This window comes from Pinus tabuliformis, chromosome 9 (assembly GCF_031772625.1).
Source record: "Pinus tabuliformis cultivar Carrire ecotype Pingquan chromosome 9, CPIR1, whole genome shotgun sequence".
In the NCBI taxonomy this organism is placed as follows: Eukaryota; Viridiplantae; Streptophyta; class Pinopsida; order Pinales; family Pinaceae; genus Pinus; species Pinus tabuliformis.
This window is the reverse complement of record NC_142307.1, coordinates 23,671,612-23,694,036: the sequence shown is the minus strand read 5'-3', so window position 1 is coordinate 23,694,036 and position 22,425 is coordinate 23,671,612. Positions and strand designations below refer to the sequence as shown.

General features: G+C 37.6%; 1 protein-coding gene across 1 annotated transcript in view; it reads right to left on the bottom strand.

Annotated features, from left to right (window-relative positions):
- DEX1 (defective in exine formation protein (DEX1)) overlaps nucleotides 1-22,425 on the bottom strand; it is a 320,259-nt gene that overhangs the window by 165,861 nt on the left and 131,973 nt on the right. The window contains exons 5-8 of the mRNA XM_089441661.1: nucleotides 18,743-18,860; nucleotides 18,467-18,627; nucleotides 644-1,248; nucleotides 418-488 (exon numbers count right to left, since the gene is read on the bottom strand). Coding sequence (XP_089297787.1) covers nucleotides 418-488; nucleotides 644-1,248; nucleotides 18,467-18,627; nucleotides 18,743-18,860 — 955 coding nt within the window. The remainder of the gene's footprint in view (nucleotides 1-417; nucleotides 489-643; nucleotides 1,249-18,466; nucleotides 18,628-18,742; nucleotides 18,861-22,425) is intronic.

Genomic DNA, 22,425 nt, shown 5'->3' with positions numbered 1-22,425 from the left:
ATATATCTATTATGCTTAAGGATTTCTTTATATTCCAAATATTTGGATATCAAATTTGAGAGCCAGACTGGTTGTCAAAATCAGATTGGTTGTCACTATCTTGCTAAAAATAAGTTTTTGAATGAAAAACAGAAATTAACAAATCTAGCATAAGAAATTGTCAAATTCCCTGAAATCAGCATGAATATAACTAGGGATATATCAATTAGTACCAACGAAGCCTAGCAAGAAATTAAACATTATGTCAAATTATTACCTTGTCACTGACAAAAAACACTGCCACAAATCAAAGTCACTATAATTTTTGCAGTTCTGTTAAAACTACGTCCGAAGGCATAAGTTTTAACTTCTCCACTCTTAGGTAAAGTGACAAAAGGAATAACAAACAAATTCCATGGTAATGGAAAGAGGTCTTACTCATGATCAAAAAAGTAAGATGCTGCAACAATCATCTCATCTACACCATCCTTGTCAATATCTGCTATCACCTGAAACAAGTGACTCCAGGTTATAAAAAAATTCACAACGTAATCACCACAGCAGTATTGTCAAAAGCAATTGTTTGGACTGATTAATTGACACTTGAACATTATCTCAATCCCACATGCAGATTACACTCCAGAATCTTAAAAATGGGACTTACTGGAGTGCAGAGGATATGAGAATCAATATTGACAAAATCTTCTGGTTTTGGATGTTGGGCCTCAGCAAAGTCTTCATCTGCCCAAGCTGATTCATCAACATAGTCATCATAGTCATATGCATATTCATCAGTCAAGCCATCTTCTCCATCTCGAAACAGATCAAAAGAAGAATCTGCCTCCTCCGCCAGATCCTGATTATTTTTGACAGTAGCAGCTCCTCCGGTATCACCTTCCTTGGAACTTTCTGTTTCAGATTCTGTAAGAAGCCGCCTCTGAGAACCCATTGACTTTACCGTATCAGTAGCGTTTGTTGTTACTCCCATATTTAGTATATCATGCATGGATTCCTCATCACTACCAACACGGTCTTCTTTAGTGACATTTGTTTTAGTTTCATTATGCAGTTCAGTGGTTGTATGCTTGGGAAGCTCGACTGTAGGTTTCATTTGGTCATTGTGTTCTGAAGCAGATTCGAGGCTACCATTCTGAGAGGCATGAGATAACAATTCTGAATTAGATGCATTGCTTGAAGCTTGATGTTCAAGAACTCCATTTGACGAAAATGACTCATTGGACTTTGTTTCTTTAGCATTACCCTGATGATCTGCACAGAAAGATCTGATTTCAACATTCTAGCATTTATTAACACCTATTTTCCAACAACTGAAATAAAATCGTGAAACTAAAGAAGATCGAAGAACACACGAAAGACACTAGTGCCCAGTTATATGAAACATCTGTGTTCAGAACATGAAATAAGATTCCTTTCTTGCCCATTGTTTTCATTCTTCTGGCAAGAAAGCATTTCCATTTCAGGGAAAAAGAATAGTTCAATAGGAAGGCCTGAATATGGAACATGATAAATTCACATGAAAGGGTATTCTTGTCCTTTTCTTATCAACCCTGTTGACAAAAGTAGGAGAAAAACAAAAAATTTAGCATAACATTCAACAACCCAGGCCAAGAGTTTCTCTTTCAGTGAAGCTTTGTCAACCAACACAGCATCCCAATGGCTGCCTTATATTAACAAGTCATTGAGAAAATCAAGGGCAAAGAAATCGGGAATACTGAATTCTTCCAATGGAGTAAAATCTTTGTTTAGCAAAACTAGACAAAGACCATCACACTGTCATAAGTTAAGGAGGGGTGTTACAAGGTGTAGCTTATCTTAATCAACATGCAGGCGCTTCTGCAAAAATGGATTGCAAGAATGTAGAAGGTTAAAGGAAGGCCAGACTTAATCCTTTGTACTTAAGGTGTTATGAATAAAATATAGATATAAATAATGTAAATATAAATAATAAAAACATAGATATAAATAATGTAAATATAAATAATAAAAACATATCATAAATAATGATTAATTAGTAATTAGTTAAAGAAGAGGCATGTCGCTAAAGGACATGACCATTCATAAAGGGACACCTGCCTAGGGTATATAAGCAGGCCATCATTCTCATTTGTATCATCATTCTCATTTTAATATATATATTCTAGTATATCTTCAATGGAGATCTACATATTCCAAGTCTTTTGGAGTTATTAACTTGAAGTACGAACCATGTTCGTAATATTGGTATTTGAGCATTCCTCTAAGTATACGAACTCTGTTCGTTCCATTGGTATTAGAGCATTCCTCCGAGTATAGGAACTTTGTTCGTTACATTGGTATCAGTCTATCAGAGTAGTCCGATCCTCTGGCCGCCTAACCACCGCACAGAGCCTTGTTCTAGATCCAAGTCTTTGGTCGTAAAATTTGTCAACCTTGTTGCCGTTAAAGCATTTCAAGCTTGGAGTTTCTCCATTTGCTGATTTAGTAAGAGGCCCTTGGCCATTTAAGAAAAAAATTAGTTAAATTTTATAAAAAAAGAGAAAAATATATATATTTAAAAAAAAAAGGAAAAAATAATAATTAAGAAAAAAGGCTAAAAAAAAGAAGAGAAAGATAGTCATTAAAAAAAAATTAGAAAAGAAAAGTCAAAAACTTTTAAACAAAATAATAATAATAAAATATATATATCAAAAATTTGATTATATTAAAAGAATAGAAAAAAATTTATAGTGAAAAAAAAAACATATATAACAGCAATTAAAAATAATTATATAAAAAACAGGTCAAAATAAAAAAATACTAGGGCTGACAGTTGCCATTGCTTGCCATTAAGTTACGCTCAATAAGTCGTTCCCTCTGTGGCTACCATCGTCCTTACTGATTGCGGCCATCCAACCATCCATAGTCAACTTCTCCTCTACTGTCGTTGTCGCCTGCCCCATCACGTTGTTCCTAACCTCGCTTGTTCGTCGATCAGCCTCATCCTTCCATAGCTACCCTTTTACTGCCCTTGTTGTCACCATAAAGTCGCCCTCGTCCGACCGTCCAACAACTGCCCATCGAACCGTCAGCTAGACATCCGCCTCAATCGCACAACATAAACAAACGTTGAGGCACGACACCACCTTTCTGCTTGTGCCGCCAACATCAGCGCGACACCCCTGCAACCTGTGCGTTAACATTGCTCTGCCTCACCCATCAACCACTGACCTTGCTCAATCGCTATCCACATTGCCACTCTATCCACACTGACGCAGCGACGCTCAACATTGTGTCGCTTCTATCCTTGCATTCGCCCTATACGTTCCACGCCCGTCAGCCTCAACTGCCAGTCGCACATCAACTGATGCCTATTGACCGTTGGTGCTCGTTTTGCCTCAGTACCCAATTCCACTTCTCTCCCCACTTGTCAAGTCTACCACAGACCAAAGCCCGCACAGCGACAGCATCTGACACTTTCTTCCTCCTGAAACTATATCGTACTATTTTGTAAATCCATTCCAAGAATTGCACTTCACTGTTGTCTATACGACCATTCACACAAATGCTATGTTGTTTTGTTACTTAGTCTTGTTATCAGATTGTAGGGCTCTAAACAATTTAATCAGATATTTACGCTAAACAGAATATGGGACCTGCTTTAAAGTTTAACCAAAATTCATAACATCAGAATTCATTAATTTGTTATGAGTACCTACATGGTTTGTTGTGGTTGAAGATGCTTTAGAATTGCTCTTGCTCTCGCTCCCACTACCAAAAGACCAAAACCTCCCAGCCAAACTGGGTACAACCTAGGTACTCAGTCCATAATGCTTCTCAATTGATGCAATCTGTTCCCCCGTGCCCAAAAACTTCAAGAACAAACAAGGCTCAGTCCTTACTATCTGTAATCTTCTGTTACAAATTTTCCTCCTCTCAACACTGTGCTCCCAAGCAGCAAAAGATCCCCTTTCAGTCCTACTCCCTTCTCCTTTTATTTCTTAGAACCACCGCTCATTCATCCTTCATTGCCTTGGTTGTGTCCCTATCTATTACGTGGCTCCTCACAGTGAATTAAAGAGGTAGTCACACTTTATTTTGACACTCATCACTTTATAAGATTTTAGGTGATACCAAACTATATTACGTAGTCCTTTTCTCATTAAGATTTATTTAATATTTTATTATATTATACCTCTTTTAATGTTTAACCTTTAGTTAAGAGTTACTTTTTTTATAACAATATAACTCTCTTTTAAACTTTAATAATTTAATTTAGAGCTTTTGGATAATGTTCTATGGTTACCTATTATGATGACGACACATACTAAAATACATATTCCAATATATTTTTGTGAGTTAGATATTTATTTAATATCTTCAACAATTACGTCTTTTATTCTATGCTTGGAATTTCTTCATAATTTAATATGACTACTAGTGCAATGTAGGCGACGCATGCATATGTAGCTATCATATGCATGCATCGTATGCATGCTAATAATTCACATTTCGTTTGTACTGGTAGATGGGTCATTACACAGATGCTCAGTCGCACCCATCCATAAGGTCACGTCTCACCATAATCTTTTTAAGCATCTTATTTGGAAAAGGCATGTAAGAAATTAGAAGGGTAAGAAATTTTTAAAAAGTATTAACATAAAAATAAAAACAAAAATATTTTATTATATTTCATATTGATAAAATTACTCTAAAAGGGTCTAATTTTAAGGAGTATGAAAGGGTTATTTGGGAAAAGTAAATTTTGTATTCCCAAAGCTAATTTAAAAGGAGGAATAGAAGTGTTCCAAGCCTCATTATAATTGTTGAAATAAAATAAAGTATAAACAAAAATTCCAAGTTTCAAGGAAGTAAAAAGTTATAAAAAATGCAAAGTAATAATAAAGTTTGAAGGGTTTATAAAAAAAGGGGTTACTTTTAAAACCCTAAGTTTATCCCAAAGAAGCAAAATGGAGCCTAATACGGAAATGAAGGTCGGAAGATTCCCAGAAACTTCATATAACTATGCCTCTGAGTAATGACACATTTTGGATTTATAAGCAAAAAGGTATTAGAAAACATACGATATATGCATATGATAGTTACATATGCATACATCGCATGTCTTACGCTAGTATACTTATTAAATAATTATGAAATGTGTTTAAATGAAGGATAAGGGGATTAAGTACCTAAAATCATTAAGAAAATAAATATTGCCTAAAATTCGACACTCTCAAAAGATACATACTAAAAGATTTTCGTAATTATAAAGTTATTAAATAAAATTTACACTTTCAATCTTGTTAATGTAAATATGTATAAATATTCATTTTAATTTAAATATTATAATTAAAATGTTAAAAGTTAAAAATAATTATTTAATGCAACAAACACTTGATAATATACCTAATGTATAACTAACTATTCATTGTATTTAAATAATATAATTAAAAAGTTAAAAGTTAAAGTTATGTATTTAACATAACAACCACCTTCTAAATATATAATCACACATATGAATAATCACATGGAGGTTACACATAAATATATGATTAAGGCGGTGGATGAGACAGCGATCACCTAAGAAGACTTATTTCTCCATGTACATAGAGAGATCGAGGGGGAGAACAAAGGGGGAAATTCCGAACTGAAAATTGAAATGTTGAGCTGAGAGATTGGAATTGGGAATTGGAGATTTGAGCAATTGTTCTTGGAACTCTGGGCACAAGGGCCAGAAGATCTGACTTTTGGATCTGGGGACCATACAGGTAGACCCCAGATAGGCTGGGAGGTAAAGGTTGGTTTCATAAATGCAGTAACGGAAACAACAACACCTTCAGCGAATTACCAGGTACTCTCCTGAAATTTTAAATTCTTCTTTAAAATTCCAATTATTCTCTGAGTAACATTCCAAATTAGGGCTTTATATTGTTTAAATTTCTAATTGCACAGTTACAGGTTTTAGAATAAATTATATGGTTTAATTGTCGAATTTTGGGTCTTACACTCAGTGCTATTAAGAATTAGATGGTCTATTGCGGGAAAAGATGTTACTACTATTATATCGTTAGCCGAAGATAAAAATTATATAAAACCTAAGATTGCAAACAAATTAATGATTCTTGAGTCAAATATAATCCAAAAATTAAATTGTTATTACAACAAAAAATATGACATAACCAATTTACAATTGAACACTAGAGATTATAAATTCATATCACAATTCTCATTTCAAACCCTATGGAGCGATCAAGGTGACATTATTTTAGGTTCACCCTGGATGGAAACCCTAGTTTCCTTCATCCTAAATACGAAAAAGGAGTTTTTGACATTTTCATACAAAAAGAGAAAAATAACACTACAAGATGTTACATTAAAGTTGAATTCAATGACAACAGAAGATATAAAAGATATTTCAAAAGTAATTTTTCAAGAAGGTAAAAAATCACTACAAAATATGCAAAATGAAATTGACAAAATCCCTGCTGATAGAAATGAAGAAGTCTTTCGACTTAAGGACCATAGCTAACACAAATTACGAAGCTTAAGAAAGACAAGAAGTCGTTAAAAGACAAGTTAGAACATTGTATTCAAGAGGAAGTATCGAAGTCGTCGGTCGTAACAGCTCCAATTGAAGATAAAGAAACGAATAGCGAACTAGTCAATACCACAACTCAAGAAGAGGATAAATCAATTGAAGGAAAAACACACTTGCAATTCAGATGATTAACATTCCAAATGGTGATTCAGTAGCCAACTCAACAACATCAGCACCAAAAGGAAATCAAGCAACTACCACACACATGACAAGGGAAAGTCCAACTAAAAGAACTCCTTATCGACATCTGAATCACAAGAGCAGACAACTAAGTTAGTCTATATATTTGAACGATTCAGAACAGGAACAATAGATTTATGTTCCAAGGAATGTTGAAGTTTGCAAAATTCAGTCCTATGTATTACAAACTTCCACTGATCGGAAGATTCCACAGAAGATTAATCTAGGATGGTCAAATCCATTCTCAGTCTGACAATTTTGTTTATCACTCAGAGCATCATATCAACTTGTATCAACAAAAATGACAATTCTGAGACAAGAAGACATTCGAAACCGAAACCAAGATCAAGCCTTAAGAAAAGCCTTTCGGTAAAAATCACATAAGAGAAATTATTGGCTGACATGTTTCGAACCAACAAGTATGGTTCATCATCAAGACTAGATGAAGAGGCAGAACATGGCAAAGGCTTAAATAGGGAGCAATGTAGAGACCATAATTTCAAGTAACGGCTATTTTGAATTTGAACAATAATATTTAAATTATGGTAGTAATTTATTAATTTATTAAAAACAACTATTATTCAGTAACAACTATATTAAACGGCTAGTTTTTGAAAAATAATATTTAAATTATGATATTAATTTATTAAAAACAAATATTTTTAAGTAACGGCTAGTTTTTGAAAATAATATTTAAATTAATTTATTAAAATCAAATAATATTAAAAACTTCTATTAATGGGAAATAATCGAAAAAATAACTAACAAGAATCAAAAACTCAAAGTCAAACTCCAAACAAGGAGGGAAGTCAAGAATTATAAAAAGGAGTCAAGACCCGAGACAAGATCATTTAATAACTAAAAATAATTAATGGAAATAAAATAAACTAAAATAAAAATAATTAACAGAAAATAAATAAAATAAAACAAAAATATACACAAGTCAAAAGAAATATATATAATAAAAACCAAAAAAAAGAATATATAATTAAATTCAAAGAAAAGTAATAAATAAATAAAACAGGGTCAATAATAAAATACGGGGTTGAGGCTCATTAAACAAATAACAAAAATACTAAAAGGAGTTAAGAACAAATAGGATGATAAAATACTTAAGATCAGGTACATATAGGACTTCTTGCAAATGAATTGTCTTACCCTGATTTAATTGAAGAATAACATTCCCTACACCCTTTACAAGATAGGTGGAGTTATCCCCAAGAATAATCTCCATGTTGGTCTCCTTCTCTATCAGATTAGAGAGAGCTTCCTTGTAACCCGTGAAGTGCCTTAAGGCACCACTATCAATAAGCCAATTTCCCAACGAGTCTGGAGGAGAAGTAGTAGAGAGGGCTAATATCAGATAATAATCATCTTGCTTATTGTTAACAACATTAGATTCATATCTAGAGTTCCTTGCCTTCTTGGAGGGTTGACCACTTCCTTGATTTCTGGCATTCCTCTTTCCTTTGCCATTGAACCTGCCATTCCTTTGATTGTGGTTGGAATTGCCCTGGGAGTGATTTTGATCATTGTCATGAGATGTGTCTTTTCTATTTGGACACTCCCTCGCATAGTGGCTGAATTTATTGCAAATGAAACATCTTCCCTTCCTTCCACCTTTCGATCTGGCCTTTCCTTTGGATTTAGACCCGGAATTATTTCTCCTTTTAGCATGAGAGGAGAAAGCAGTGAGGTTGCCTTTAAATGAAGGAATTTCCTGCTCTTCCATCCTAGTCTCTTCTTGAATGCATCTCACCATCAATTCCTCAAATCCCGGAATTACATTATTGTTCAGAAGAGTGGTTCTAAATACATACCATTCGGATGGGAGCCCTCCAAGAGTTGTCATAGTCAGTTCCCTGTTAAGAATGACTTCTCCAATCGATAGGAGGTCATTCTTGATCTTGGTGATCCTTAAGAAGTAGGATTGCATATCCTCATCTTTGCCCTTCTTAATTTCCTTCAGCTTATTTTTGAGGAACAAAACTTGATTTGCATCACTAACTTTAAACAAGCTTACCAATCTATCATAGATCTCCTTGGAGGTGTTCAGCTCAGAAACGTAGACCAATAGGCGCTTGCCAATAGAGTTCCAGATGATCTTCTTTGCTTTGACTTCACCCTTAGTCCACTTGTTCCTTATAGCAGTCGGTGCATTTGATGGAGGCTCTGTAATTCTGCCTCTCACATAGTCCAACACTTCCTGCTCTTCCAATATGAGATCGAGTGACATCTTCCATCCGTGATAGTCAAGCTTCTCACGGAGCTTGTCTTCAGCGAGGAAGTGTGATGAGGAACCCATGAAGTCTTAAGACATTTTCCAACAGTCTTCGGTGATTGCTCTTGCTTGGGCTTTGTCGTCACCTTAGCTCCAATACCATGTTAAGTTATCGTATGTTCTATGCTTAGAACAATTTACTTCAATTTCTTCTTATTAGCCCAATGTCAATTTCATTGTTTAGCAATCACATTAACATAAAGTAAAATGTTGATAGAACATAAATAAATCTACAGAAGACAAGCCAAGACAAGAGACACCAGATATGGCGACTAGCCAGGGACAAACGTCAATGTGGGGAAACCCTTTGATCAATTCTTCTATAATCTTCAATAATTCAGCAGAGAGAGAAAGATAGTACAATATCACAAGTCTGATATTTTATATCAGCGATAATAAATCAGCAACTAGCAAAGCCAAAGCTAGTCAAACAGCCCCGGATTCACCTCTAGTCAACCTTGAAGAACTTGGTCTTCAACAGCAAACTTCGGCAGCCCAAAACAGCCCTCAGTGAACAGTCAAAACAAAAATCAACAAATCAGCAACCTGCGGTTAGCCCTAACCAGTCAACGCTGGTCAACTCCTTCATCAACGCTAGTCAACGCAGCACCCAAACAGCATGTGCAGGTCAACGCTTGGTCAATGCATCTTCTAACAGCCATGCACCTTGGTCAACACAGCCCAGAAAAGTCAATGCTAACCAAAAAGTCAACGCTGCCCTAGAAAACAGTCAACGCTGCCCTAAATAGAATTTTCGTCCTTCCTCTTGCACATGTGAGAGAAACTGCTCCTACGCTGGCCCAATGAGATTAGGAGAGAGAAGATGAGTGTTGAGATGATGTGAAATAATGCCACAAGGTATCTTCCTTTTATATGAATCGTTGAGGTTAAGCTAGGGGTGTGCCACACACTTTATCTTGCTGGCCAACCTTGACAAATTGTCAAGTATATACAAATAAATTCATATCTCCATAAATACATGTCGGAATCAGATGATCGTTAGATCAATCCTACACCTCTCGACGAGAGGAATCCAAGAAAAATATCAGTTGCCATCTAGTTGCCAATTTTAACACTTGGAGGTATTCGGGATCATTTGTCTTGATTGGGAGTTGGAGAACAGAGTTCTCTACTTCAGTAGCCCCAAGACGAAAACCCTCGGGTGATTCAGTCAGCATGGGAGAGAACCCATCTCTCCCTTGGTGAATCCACTCAGGATTCATAGGTTACAGCATATTGATTGGTCAATTCAGTTTTGGAGGCCCTGTGTGGTATTGGAGCATATTTCTCTTGGTGGCCATTTGTTGAATGTTTGATGCTCTATGTTGTTACAATCACTTAAATCCAGGACTTCTTTATGTTGCAAAATAAGTTAAGTAATTGTAGATAGAAGATAAACCACAAAACCATATGCACAATGGAGGACAACCACGAACTCAATGAGACATAGAGAAGTTAGGTCAATGACCAAGGCAAAACCCACAAGGGGAAAACCTAACTAGATTATTCTTCTATTAGAAATCAATTGTTTAGCATAGATACAAAGTACAATGAACAACGAGAGAATGAAGAAGTTCACCCAAATCTGGAGAAGATCTTTGACAGCAGTAGCTGATGCAAACACTGAATCACTTTGGCTCTCCATGATCTGCTCTTTCTCTTCAAGACTCTTTCTCTCTCTTTCTCAAGTTCGAATTATCCTCTTTCTCTCTCTTTCTCAAGTTCGAATTATCCTCTCACAAGCACAAGTACATGTGTCAAGTGAAGATGAGAGGCATAAATATATAGGAAGAGCGAGGAGATCGAATTCATGAGGGAGTAACTTCTATGCCTTGAGGAGGAGTTACATATGCCAAAATAGGACTGTAACTTATGCCATAAAGGAGAGGAATGTAACTTATGCATTTAGGAGAGAAGTGTAACTTATGCATTAAATAGGTGTAAGAGGAATCTTTTTATGACAAGTCATTAAATTGTGTAAGAGAGTGTAAGAGATGCGTAAGAGCATTAAAGAGAGAGAGGAATGAATCCATTAAGAGAGAGAGGGAGTAACATATGCATTAATTGAGAGGAGCTACATATGACATGATTAAGTCTCATGATTGAGAGGTTTGAATTTCTTTTTAATAATAATATAATAAAATCATAAACAGGATAATAGTAATAATAATAATAATATCAATGATTAAGTTAAAAATTAAACAATTGAGATTGATTAAGGACAAGTTAAGTGATTTTCCATCGTATATATATGATTAAGAATTGATGAAAAGTGATTTACTATTTTTGGAAAGTCATGGTTACAAATATATACATGACCTTTCTATTTTTAGAAAGTCACTTTAGAAAGGTCGGAAATGAAATTTCATTCAATGAAATTCATCCCATAGCTGTCAATTTTCAATACAATTCTCCCAGTTAATAAAATAAGGCCGAGGATTCTGCATATATTTCTTGTCCATTTTAAGTTGCAATTTATGCTTCGTGGTTTTCCTGTTAATTTCATCGTGAAAATTTGTGAAATTTGACGACTGAATTTTATGGCTTAATTTTTGAACAAATTCTCCCGAAATTTAAGTCAAAAATTAATTCGAGACATTACAGTAGTATTAGAGTTTGTGTTCCTGCCAGCCTAAAGGGTTTCAATTTCAACTACATAATGTTCGAGAATTTATTTTGAATGTGCCAAAATTGTTGAAGACATCTTCGTGCATTAAATGATCAACAATTTCCATTTCAATTGCTTGGCCATAGTTTATTATTCAAAGAAGGGGCTGAGAATGTTTTCAGTTGAAAGGGCCAATTACTCTTTTATGAGGCAGAAATTCAAAAGGGTCGTAAGCGTATTTGAGGAAGACCATGGTTAATTAAGAAGCCAAATATTTAATTCTTTGCCAAATTGCTAGAGTTTTTAGAAGGGCGGAAATTAAATATATCCAAGGGTTGAAATTATTTATTCATCGAAAGGGTCGTAATACATTATTAATGTTCATGAGACATGGTTTAATTATTTCATTAAGTTTGGTTGTTGTAATATTTGAAGATAACTGAGAGCTTTCTTTACAATGCCAAATATCATATTCTGGTACCAAAGGAAAATACGCAGCATGTATTATATTTTTATTCCAGGTCAAAGTTTACAACTATTCTGGAGTTTGTTCATTACGCCCGCAATTCTTATTGTGAGGTTTCCGAGTGTCATTTCTCCATCAAATTTTTCAGCGTTTGTCAACAAGGAATCAATCTCTTTCAAGGAAAATGGCCAAGCCATTTGCACAAGCGTTCGAGACACTTAATTGCCCATGGGAGTTTGATTCTAAAGGAGGGCAAGAATTCATTTCAGAATTGAGGTCAAATTCAAATTATTAATGCAGGCTAAATTGCTGATAGTTATTGGGCTAAATTTCCATTCCATTTCTCGAGAAAACGTGCATCCATTGTCAGAACTAGATACCCAGAGATTGAGGCTGAGATTCTATTACTGTGCAAGAGCCGAGTACCAAATTTGTGGAGGAGGACCAAATCCATTAAGCAACAAATCGAATTTCCCCACAATTAATTAATCACTGGACCGCAATTTTCAAGTTGTAGCAGAGACAGAAGCTTGAAAATTCTGCTCAAGTCAATTTGGTGCCAGAACCATTTATTGGAGGGTGTTAACAAATTATGCATTGAACTACTAAATTGACTGTGGTCCAATGCTTGACTGGGTCTAGATTTATGCTTGAGGAGGCCAAGACTCTTGTGAAAGCAAACTCAAAACTTGCTACAGGAATACTAAATTCCATCTCAGGCGTGACTTCACAATTGGAAGAGAGGTTGAGTTAGGGAATCAGTTGCTTAGATTTTATAGATCAATTTGCTGTAGTAGAGGTTCCACATAGCTGGGTTATTTGTAGACTTCCAATCATATTCCTTATTGCTTGACATGCCAAAAAAATTTATATCAATACCTGGACGAAGTTTCTTGCATTTTTGGGCGAATTGGACAAAATTTTGATTTGTGAGCAAACTAATGTTAAGATATGGTATGTTCTATACTTATAACAGTTTACTTCTTTTCCTTATTATATTCCACAGATTAGCAATCACATGTACATAAAGTAAAGTGCAAATAGAACATTAAACGATCGACAGAAAACAGGCCAAGACAAGAGACACAAGATGTGGCGGCTAGCCAGGGACAAACCCCACAATGTGTGGGGAAACCCCTTGATCAAATCTTCTTTTATCTTCAATAATTCAGTAGAGAGAAATAGTACAATAAATCTAATTTATATCAGCAGTAGCAAAACCCTAGATCAGCAGCATCAGCATTAGCGGCTTCATCATCAAACTAGGGTAGACGATATATCTCACAAACCGACTCTCGGATGGGCTTGATTCCACCACCAAAAGTTGCAACTTCCAGAGGAGGTTTAGATGAACCTACAACGCAGTTCAGATGAGGAGATCTTCTAGTCCACGCAGGTCAAACTTCACTTCTGCAGTTGCAACTTCAGTTTCAGCAGCTTCCTTCAAACTAGGGCAATCGATATCTTGCAAACCGTCCGTCGGATTGACTTGATTCCACCACCAAAAGTTGCGGCTTTCAGAGGAGGTTCAAATGAACCTACAACGCAGTTCAGATGAGGAGATTTTCTAGTCCACGCAAGTCAATCTTTACTTCTGCAGTTGCAGCTTCAGTTTCAACAGCTTCCTTCAAACTAGGGCAGTCGATATATTGCAAACCGTCCGTCGAATTGACTTGATTCCACAACCAAAAGTTGCGGCTTTTAGAGGAGGTTCAGATGAACCTACAACGCAGTTCAGATGAGGAGATCTTCTAGTCCACGCAGGTCAATCTTTACTTCTGCAGTTGCAGCTTCAGTTTCAGCAGCTTCCGACTTCACATGTGTGAGGGAGACACTCTTTTCTGCACAGTAGAGAAGAGACTCTTTTCTGCGCAGTTAGAGAGAGAGAGAGAGAGATGTGATGAGATGAATGAGTCCAAATGAAAAAAAGTCCTCCTGTATTTATACACAATGTTGGTGTTTGAATAGATGCGACTGTTGGGCTTCTGAGCCTACATGCGTTGTAGGTCGGCTTGATAATAATTCCATAATCAAAATAAATTCATATCTCCATGAGTACTTATCGAAATCGGATGATCTTTATATCAATCCTACACCTCTCGATAAGAAGAATCTAATAAAAATATTATCAGCCATGAATAAGATGACCCACATGAAGTTTTTCCCTAGTTGCCAATTTTAACAACTAAGATCCATCACTTGTTTCTGGACATGATTCTTCTTGATTGACTGGACACATTTTCGATTTGCGGGGACTGCCATCACTGCTGGACACATTATCTACTCATGCTGGGCAATATTATGGTTGAAGGCACATTCTGACTGCTACTTTAACACCAGGTTCCATTTTATATTCTGTTGTATCTTTCCTGATATAACGAGGAGAATGCTATGTCTGGTTGAGTAACTATGTTAATTTTTTTACTTTGGAATTAAGCATATGCTGCTGGTTAGAGTTTGTATGCCTAGATTTTAAAGTCTGTTCTTGAGCTGTAGCAGAAAGCATATGGTCAACTAGGTTGTTATCATAAGCCTTATATTGCCAGTCATTGGTTGATGAGTCAATTGACCATGTCATTTGTATGTCTAAGCAAAAGCAAGTTGGGTGAAACTTGCATTTATACCACTACTATTGTAGTTTGCATATATAATGTGTTGAGTATTTGTTGTTTTGAGTCAGAATGTTGGGATAGAGCCTTGTTATGTATGACTGCTAAGACCATGTATTGACTGCTGATTGATAGGGAAGGTGTAGTATATCTTGTGTGCCAATTGTTTGGCTGCTAGGTGTAAGTCAAGGTGTGGGTAAGAGGATTAGTCATATTTCTGTTATGCTGTCAGCCATAGCCATATATAAAACAACTTGATGTGTTTGTCATCATTGGACTAAAATCATGGATCAAACCTTTATAAATTGCCTTACTAAACTAGCAGCAACAATCAGCAGAAATTTTTCCAGGGAGATACTTTGTATGCTAGAACAAGAGCAGCCACGAGAAGAACACGAATTGGGGCCAAAAAATTATGCACTTGGAACAAATTTGAGATACATGGGGGTTACAACAAAAGCCCTTCTCAAACTAGAAGAACTTGCTACACTCCTCTCCAAGATGCATCAGTCAGATGGGAAGATCTTGATTTGGGCTCTAAAACCGGCCATACTTGCTCTCATACAACACAATTTTTTGGAGCATCCTTGGGTAGGGGTCAAGCTTCCAGTTGCCTCTTGTCTCAGTAGTATCATGATGTTGACCGCACCTATACCTCCTTACAGTGATGACATTATGAGGAGAGTCTTCAGACTGATAGTGGAGACCTTTTAGGATTTGGATAACAGTGAGGGCCCTACCTTTGGGAAGAGGTTAGAGATTCTAGAAGTCATGGCCTTGGTTAGATCTTATGAACTCATGTTTGAGCTGGAGTGTAACGACTTGATCCTGCAGATGTTTCAATGCTTCTTCAGCATTAGGAAACATCATCCTAACATATCCACAACACACATGCAATGCATTTTGTCCTCATGTATCGGAGGCCTTGATGCCATTTGCAAGAGGTTGCGGTCTAGATTGTTGGCCATTTTGAGGAGAGAACAATTGGTCTCACCTGCTGCTTATGAACTAGCAGAAAGGTTGGTCAAGCAAAATATTGGTCTATTCAAGAGACGATTGACCCAGGAGGGGTCGTGGAGGATTGGTGGTGACCAACCATGCAGCAAGAATGAGCTGAAGAGGAAGGGTCTTTGCTTCATTTGCAAGGAACCTTGGGGCCCTGACCACTCATGCTTAAGTGGCACTGAGGAGATGACATGGATAGAGCGGGAGGAGATCCTTTCTGACTTCCAGCGTGAGGATTCTTTTGGATGGACCCATGAGTTCATACGAGGATGCCTCTGAGGACTTTGAGCAATCATGTGGAGTTGTTGACAGCAGGTCAGTTTTATATTCTGGTGTGCCTGGTGGGAAGTCAAAGGACCGTATGGGAGACATTTTGGGAGATGAGTCACGAGTGACAATTCAGCATGAGCAGCAAATGGTGGAGCATCAGTTAGCTGAGGAGGATAAGCAGCAATCCTTGGAGCATTAGTTACTCAGTTGGTGGCTCATGTTGAGCCCATGATGGACGAGGATGAGCGGCAATCCTTGGGGCCAACCATTGATGAGGAGCAAAAAGATGTACAGACAGCCAGAAGGGTGGCAGTATTTGCAGACACTTGTCATCTGGAGGTGTTGGAGCCTAACAGTATAGATTTGCAAGAGGTTGGTTGACTGGAGGAGCATGTTGTTTCCAGTCAGATGAGGGAGGATCTTTTTGAGATGGTGATGCATCCATCTTTGGGCCAACCCACTGATGAGGTACAGGTATATGCACAGGCATTGGACGAGTTGCAGTACTTCCAAGGATCAACCCTCTCCAGGAGTACATAGACATGGCTTGCAGCACAACTTTCCCACTTTTGCCCATTATAGAGAGAGGAGCAAGATTTCTTGGACAGATCTTGTTGACGAACCAGACAAAGCAGCATGAGTTGACCATGGACCAACGACAACATAGAAGACTTATTCCATACATAGGTGTCCATGCATTCAATTCTTTCCACGAGATAGATTGATGGAGCGTCATTTTTAGCCAGGAGCATAGCACTGCAGAAGCCCTTAGATGTCAGGGATAATGCATGCTCCAATTGGCAGCAAGATGTAGGTTGTCCACTCATCAGCATTTCAGCACAACATCACCCTAATGGGATTGACCTTGGTCTATACCAAGGATTGGATTGGAGAGAGGTGATGAGTTGGTATTCTATTGGTGGAGCAACATTTATAGCCAGAGATAGAGTAGAGATAGAGCCATGGGGTACGAATGATGGCGATTGGTCATGGTGGCTTTGGGATGCAAGTGGATCCATGGACGACAAATTAAGTCAGCGGCTTGTTTGGGATCCAGGTATTGAGGGATCCATTCATGTCCGGTTAGGCATGGCGTGGCACAGTGGTTCATATGGGATCCTGGTATCAGTTTGCAGATGCCTCTGCAGTGGACAGATATGGATTGCTTGAGGGAAAGCAATCTTGGTGCGGGAGGATTTGTCATGTCGTGATTTTTATTTTCCTCTATAGTACAGCTCTAGGGTATGAGATGGTCCGGCTGTAGGAATAGGATTACATCATCGGGGGCCCCGGGGGAGTTTTGAAGAGTTTTTATGGGATCTGACGGCATTTGCTTGGAATATTCCATCATCCGCATAGCTTGCCTTACATTTCGTTGCATTCCGACAACTTTCAAAAATTGGCATTATTGTGGGGCTTAACTAAAATAGTTATGCTCGAGGTGGCATTCCGGGAAGGTCATCTCAATGTGTTAGCTCATTGGAACCGGAACGAGAAGATCTACAAGATGGAATGTTGAGAAGTGACATCCAGTGGCCAGAGAGAATATGGTGGGCGATTTACCATTTTCCTTAATTAAAAATTACTTTAATTAGTCATTTAATTAAGGAAAACTAATCAATTGGAGGAAAAAGCCCTAAAGTGACTCCAGTGAAATAAAATAAAGTTAAAAGGTCACTTAAGATAAAGTCAATGGAGAAGCTTCTAGAATAATAATAAAATAAGATGCTTTTAGAAGCTTGGAGATCTATCCATCAGATCTATAAAAGAGGTGGAGGAGGTCATTTGGAGACATTTGATTTGGGAACATTTGTCTTGATTGAGAGTTGGAGAACCGAGTTCTCTACTTCAATATCCCCAAGACGAAAACCCTCGGGACGAAAACCCTCGGGTGATTCAATGAGAGTGGGCGAGAACCCATCTCTCCGTTGGTGAATCCACTCAGGATTCACAGGTTGCAGCATACTGATTGGTCAGTTCCGTTTTGGAGGCCCAGTGTGGTGGAGGCCCAGTGTGGTATTGGAGCAGATTTCTCTTGGTGGTCATTCTCTCGGCAAGTTCGAGCATTCTAAGTACTCTTTTATTTTAATAAAATAAGGCTGAGGATTTTGCATATATTTCCTGTCCATTTTAAGTTGCAGTTTATGCTTCGTGGTTTTGTTGTTAATTTCATGGTGAAAATTTGTGAAATTTGATGACTGAATTTTATGGCTTAATTTTTGAACAGATTCTCCCAAAATTTAAGCAAAAATCAATTCGGGACATTATAAAAAGCACTTCATTTTCCATTCCTAACAAATAAAGAATAAATTCTCCCCAGCAAGATAGATTTTTTATAATTTCATTTTATCTGATCTACACAAGCCAGTTATTGCATCCATAAAAGAAACTCCCGTGTCCATTTATGGTACCAAATCTGGTGAAAGAAAGGAGTTATAAAGTCGAATATATCCATGATATAAAAAGAATGCTATTTCAAACAATAACTTACCAGATACAGCTTTATTGTCAATAGCCTCCTGAATTAGAACATCATCATGCACATCAGGATGAGCACGATCTGCATGATCTTTTCCTAACCCAACGTACCAATCTTTGTGAACTCGTAAACGGGGAACCTCCAATTTATCCGACATTAAATACCCTGAAACCCTATATCCAAGAAGGCAATACAAAAACTCATCAGATATGTCACTCTGAAATTTAAATGTCTTCCAAACCTGTCAATAAATTAATGTGAAAATTCACAAAGGCACCTGTTGACTACCTGAAAAAGATAACTTCACCATTATATGTTGCTAAAGCTACTTCTCTGATCCCATCCTTATCAATATCATATAGTAGTGGACTGGCATGGACAGTTGACTTATGGAATGCCGGCCAGCCTGAAAGATGCAGACACACTAAGTAAGGAAAAACCCTTAACACTTCCCCATGCCTCAAGGCTAAATAAGTTAAATAGATAATTATCTTATTGCACATCTAATAAAAGAACATTTGCACTTTCCAAATAAACAATTCCACAAAAGCAACAATTGGGATATTTTATATCTACATTATGATTACAGTTGGTCAGAGTGAGCACTTAATAGAAAATACCCACAAAAAGTGGGTTTCAAGTGAAATCCTCACCCTAGTTTCTGTGGATCCTATTGCCACCCTTGCTAGCCTCTTCCAAGTTCGCTGGATGCTCTTGCCACCCTAGTTGGAAATTTTATTATCGGATTTTACTGCTAATCTTATTGCAAGTTTGGAAGAATTGGTTTCTGCAGGAGGTCGAAGTTAAAGCTATTCAGTGGCACCAAGAGATTGAATCTCCTTCCCAAAATTTTTACAGGGTTTCACCAAATAATCTCCAAGGGTCAAGTTGTTGATCCTGATTCATTTCACTCAGATTTGGAGGCCGAGTTGTTTGAGCATAAAATTATTGTGCCAAGGAAGAGGCCGAACTCTTGAGTCAAAGAGATAAGTTTAATCTTGCTGGAGATCACTCTTCCTCATATTGAAGTCTGGTAATTTGGTGCCAAGATCAAGAGGCTGAATTTTCCAGCCTATAGCAGAGGACGAGTTGGCCAAAATTAAGGAGGGTGAATTGGATTGTATATCAGAAAATAGGAGGGCCCAGCTGCCTTTCTGATACCAAGAAAGGAGACTGAATTATTTGATCACCTAGATTTATGAGGGACAAATGGTAACCTGGAGAAGAGACAGTTATTTATCTCAAAGGAATGAGTTTGATACTATATTTGGGCTGCACTCCTACTGTACATTTCTGGCTGAACGCATAAGGAACTGAGTTTAAGAGCTTGCATGGCTGGGTTGGACAAGTCACCAGCGCTGGAGGACAACCAGACTCAAAGAATTTGTGGGTTTAATCTTGCTGGATGTAGAGACGAAGTCACCCATTTCCTGTGCATACTTATCAGTCCAAGGGTTGCATATTTCCAGTTACGTTGAGTTTCCTGGGTACATTATACGACTGCCGCATCCTATGAAGTCATATCACTGATGGGTCACGCTTCTCGAACATTCCCTGCTGATATTACTCAAAGATTGAGCTTATTCTGAACTTTGAAGACTCCCTAGCTGGGTCAATTATACCAGGTTCCACTGTGTTATTCTCCAAGTTGCAACTCTGCCATATATTTAACGAAAGGCTGAATATTATTGGACTTGCATTATATGAATCTGGGCTGATATTTAATAGAGGAAAAATGATCTTATATGGTGTCCCAAATATAAAATAGTGGTGCTGATATTTCCAGAGTTAATTGCTACAATTTATTATTGTTTTGGACACTCATTTGGCAAGAATTTACCATTGTATATCTCTGTTTGGTAATGGAAAAATGATAAAGACACCTACAGCAGTATACTCATGATGTGTTTGACAAAATCTCTCACTGAAAAGGCTCATTAAAACTCAGAAATTTAGTGGTCATTTGGGGTATTACCTAGTGGGAACATTAAAGTGGTATAAAAGCATAATTTTGGCCAGTCACGGGAAGCCAGCAAGACCATGGAAGAATTGGGCATGCATGCATAGTAACTGATGGAAGTATAGACATTCCAGTGACTCAAGGAAGAAGGGTACACAAGGAATCATGGACGAGATCCTCAAGAATAATGAGAAGATAATAGAAAGGTTGGTCTAGTTGAGTATCAGTAAGATGACAGACCAGATCAGAAGGCTAATGGTAACAGGGGAAAACGCTCCCAAGACAGTTGCAGCAAGGAAACAGTTCACAGAATTGGTCCAAAAAATTGAAGATCTTAGCAAACTTTTTATAAAGATGACAGAGCAAAAGGAAGCTTGGTTAATATCTGTTAATTTTAGATAACAACGGTATGTTCTATGCTTAAGAGCCATTTTACTTCCATTTTCTTATAGCTCAATATCAATTTCCAGATTAGCAATCACATCAACACAATAGTAAAATGCAGATAGAACATAAACAATAACAGTAGAAGACAAGCCAAGACAAGAGGATACAAGATATGGCGCATGCCAGGGACAAACCCCAATGTGGGGAACCCTTTGATCAATTCTTCTTGTTATTCTTCAAAAGTTCAGCAGAGAGAGAGTACAATATGCAATATTCACTTGCCCAATCTAAGTGAAATCTGTCCAGTCAAACAGCAGACATAGGAAGCCCTAACCAGAAAGTCAACGCTGGTCAACAGGGCAGAATTTATCCTCCAAAACAATGCAGCCAAACTCAGTCAACTCGGCCTCCAACAGCAAATCAAATCAGCCCAAAAATAGTCTGACAATATTCAGTCAAACTTGGTCAACGAAAGTCTGCAGTCAATGCTGGTCAAACAGTATGGTCTGCCTTGATTTCTGTGCCCAGAAATGCGGCCTGCCCAAACAGAGATATCCCTCACAAAAATACAGTCAAACAGGTCAATGCTGTTGGTCAATGCTGTTGGTCAACGCTGGTCAAAACCCTTCTTGCAACTTCAGTCAACGCTGGTCAACGGAGGAACAGAAAAGAACTGTCCTTCGCACGTGTGGAGAGCTGCCTCAGAAATCCGTACCCAATCATGAAAGGAGAGAGAGATATGTGAGTGAAATGAAGTGTCTAAATGAGGAGGCTCCTCCTATTTATATGCAATGTTGTGGGCTTGAGGGTCTAAATTAGATGGCTGGCCGACCTTGACAATTTGTCCATAATGGAAATAAATTCATAATTCCATTTGTACATGTCAGAATGAGATGATCTTTAGATCAATCCTACATCTCTTGGAGAGAGGAATCCAATAAAAATATCAGCTGCATCATATGAGCGGTGCAAGGTGAAGTTTGGCCCTAGTTGCCAAATTTAACAATATCCAAGAAAGAAAAGAAAAATTGCAAACCTAAGACTCAAGACCCTGAAGAAGAAGATGAAAAAACAGTTAAAGGACAGAAGTCAGAGGATGAAACAAGCCCTAAGCCCTTGGAACACCATTAGAGCCATTGCATGAGGCTGCAAAATTTGAAGAAGAGCAAGAAACAGCAAGGAACTTTGATTAGCAAAGTGGAAGGGAGGTAGAAGGGGGCCATGGTTGGCAAGGAGACACAAGAGGCACCCATTGACTCACATGAGAATGAGGAGTATCATGGCTTGGATCTACACCATGAGGACTATAAGCTTCCACCTTTGGAGAGCCCTCTCAAGGCTCAAGAAATAGAGATAGTTAAGATGAGTGAGCATTCATCTTTGGAACCAGATATCGACAAAGTGCAAGTGCATACTAAAACATCTAGCGTGGGTCCAAGGTTCCCAGATGAGAGCCATCAGAGGAAATTCGAGCACTTAAGGGAAGATCTTCAAGCACTGAAGAAGAAGGCCAAAGCGCTTCGAGGTACCGTTTTGCAGCAGATTGGAGAACTAGTAGGCCTCAAAGCATTATGTGCCGAATTAGTAGTCAAGATATCTAGCGTTGAGAAACAGTTAAAGTCCT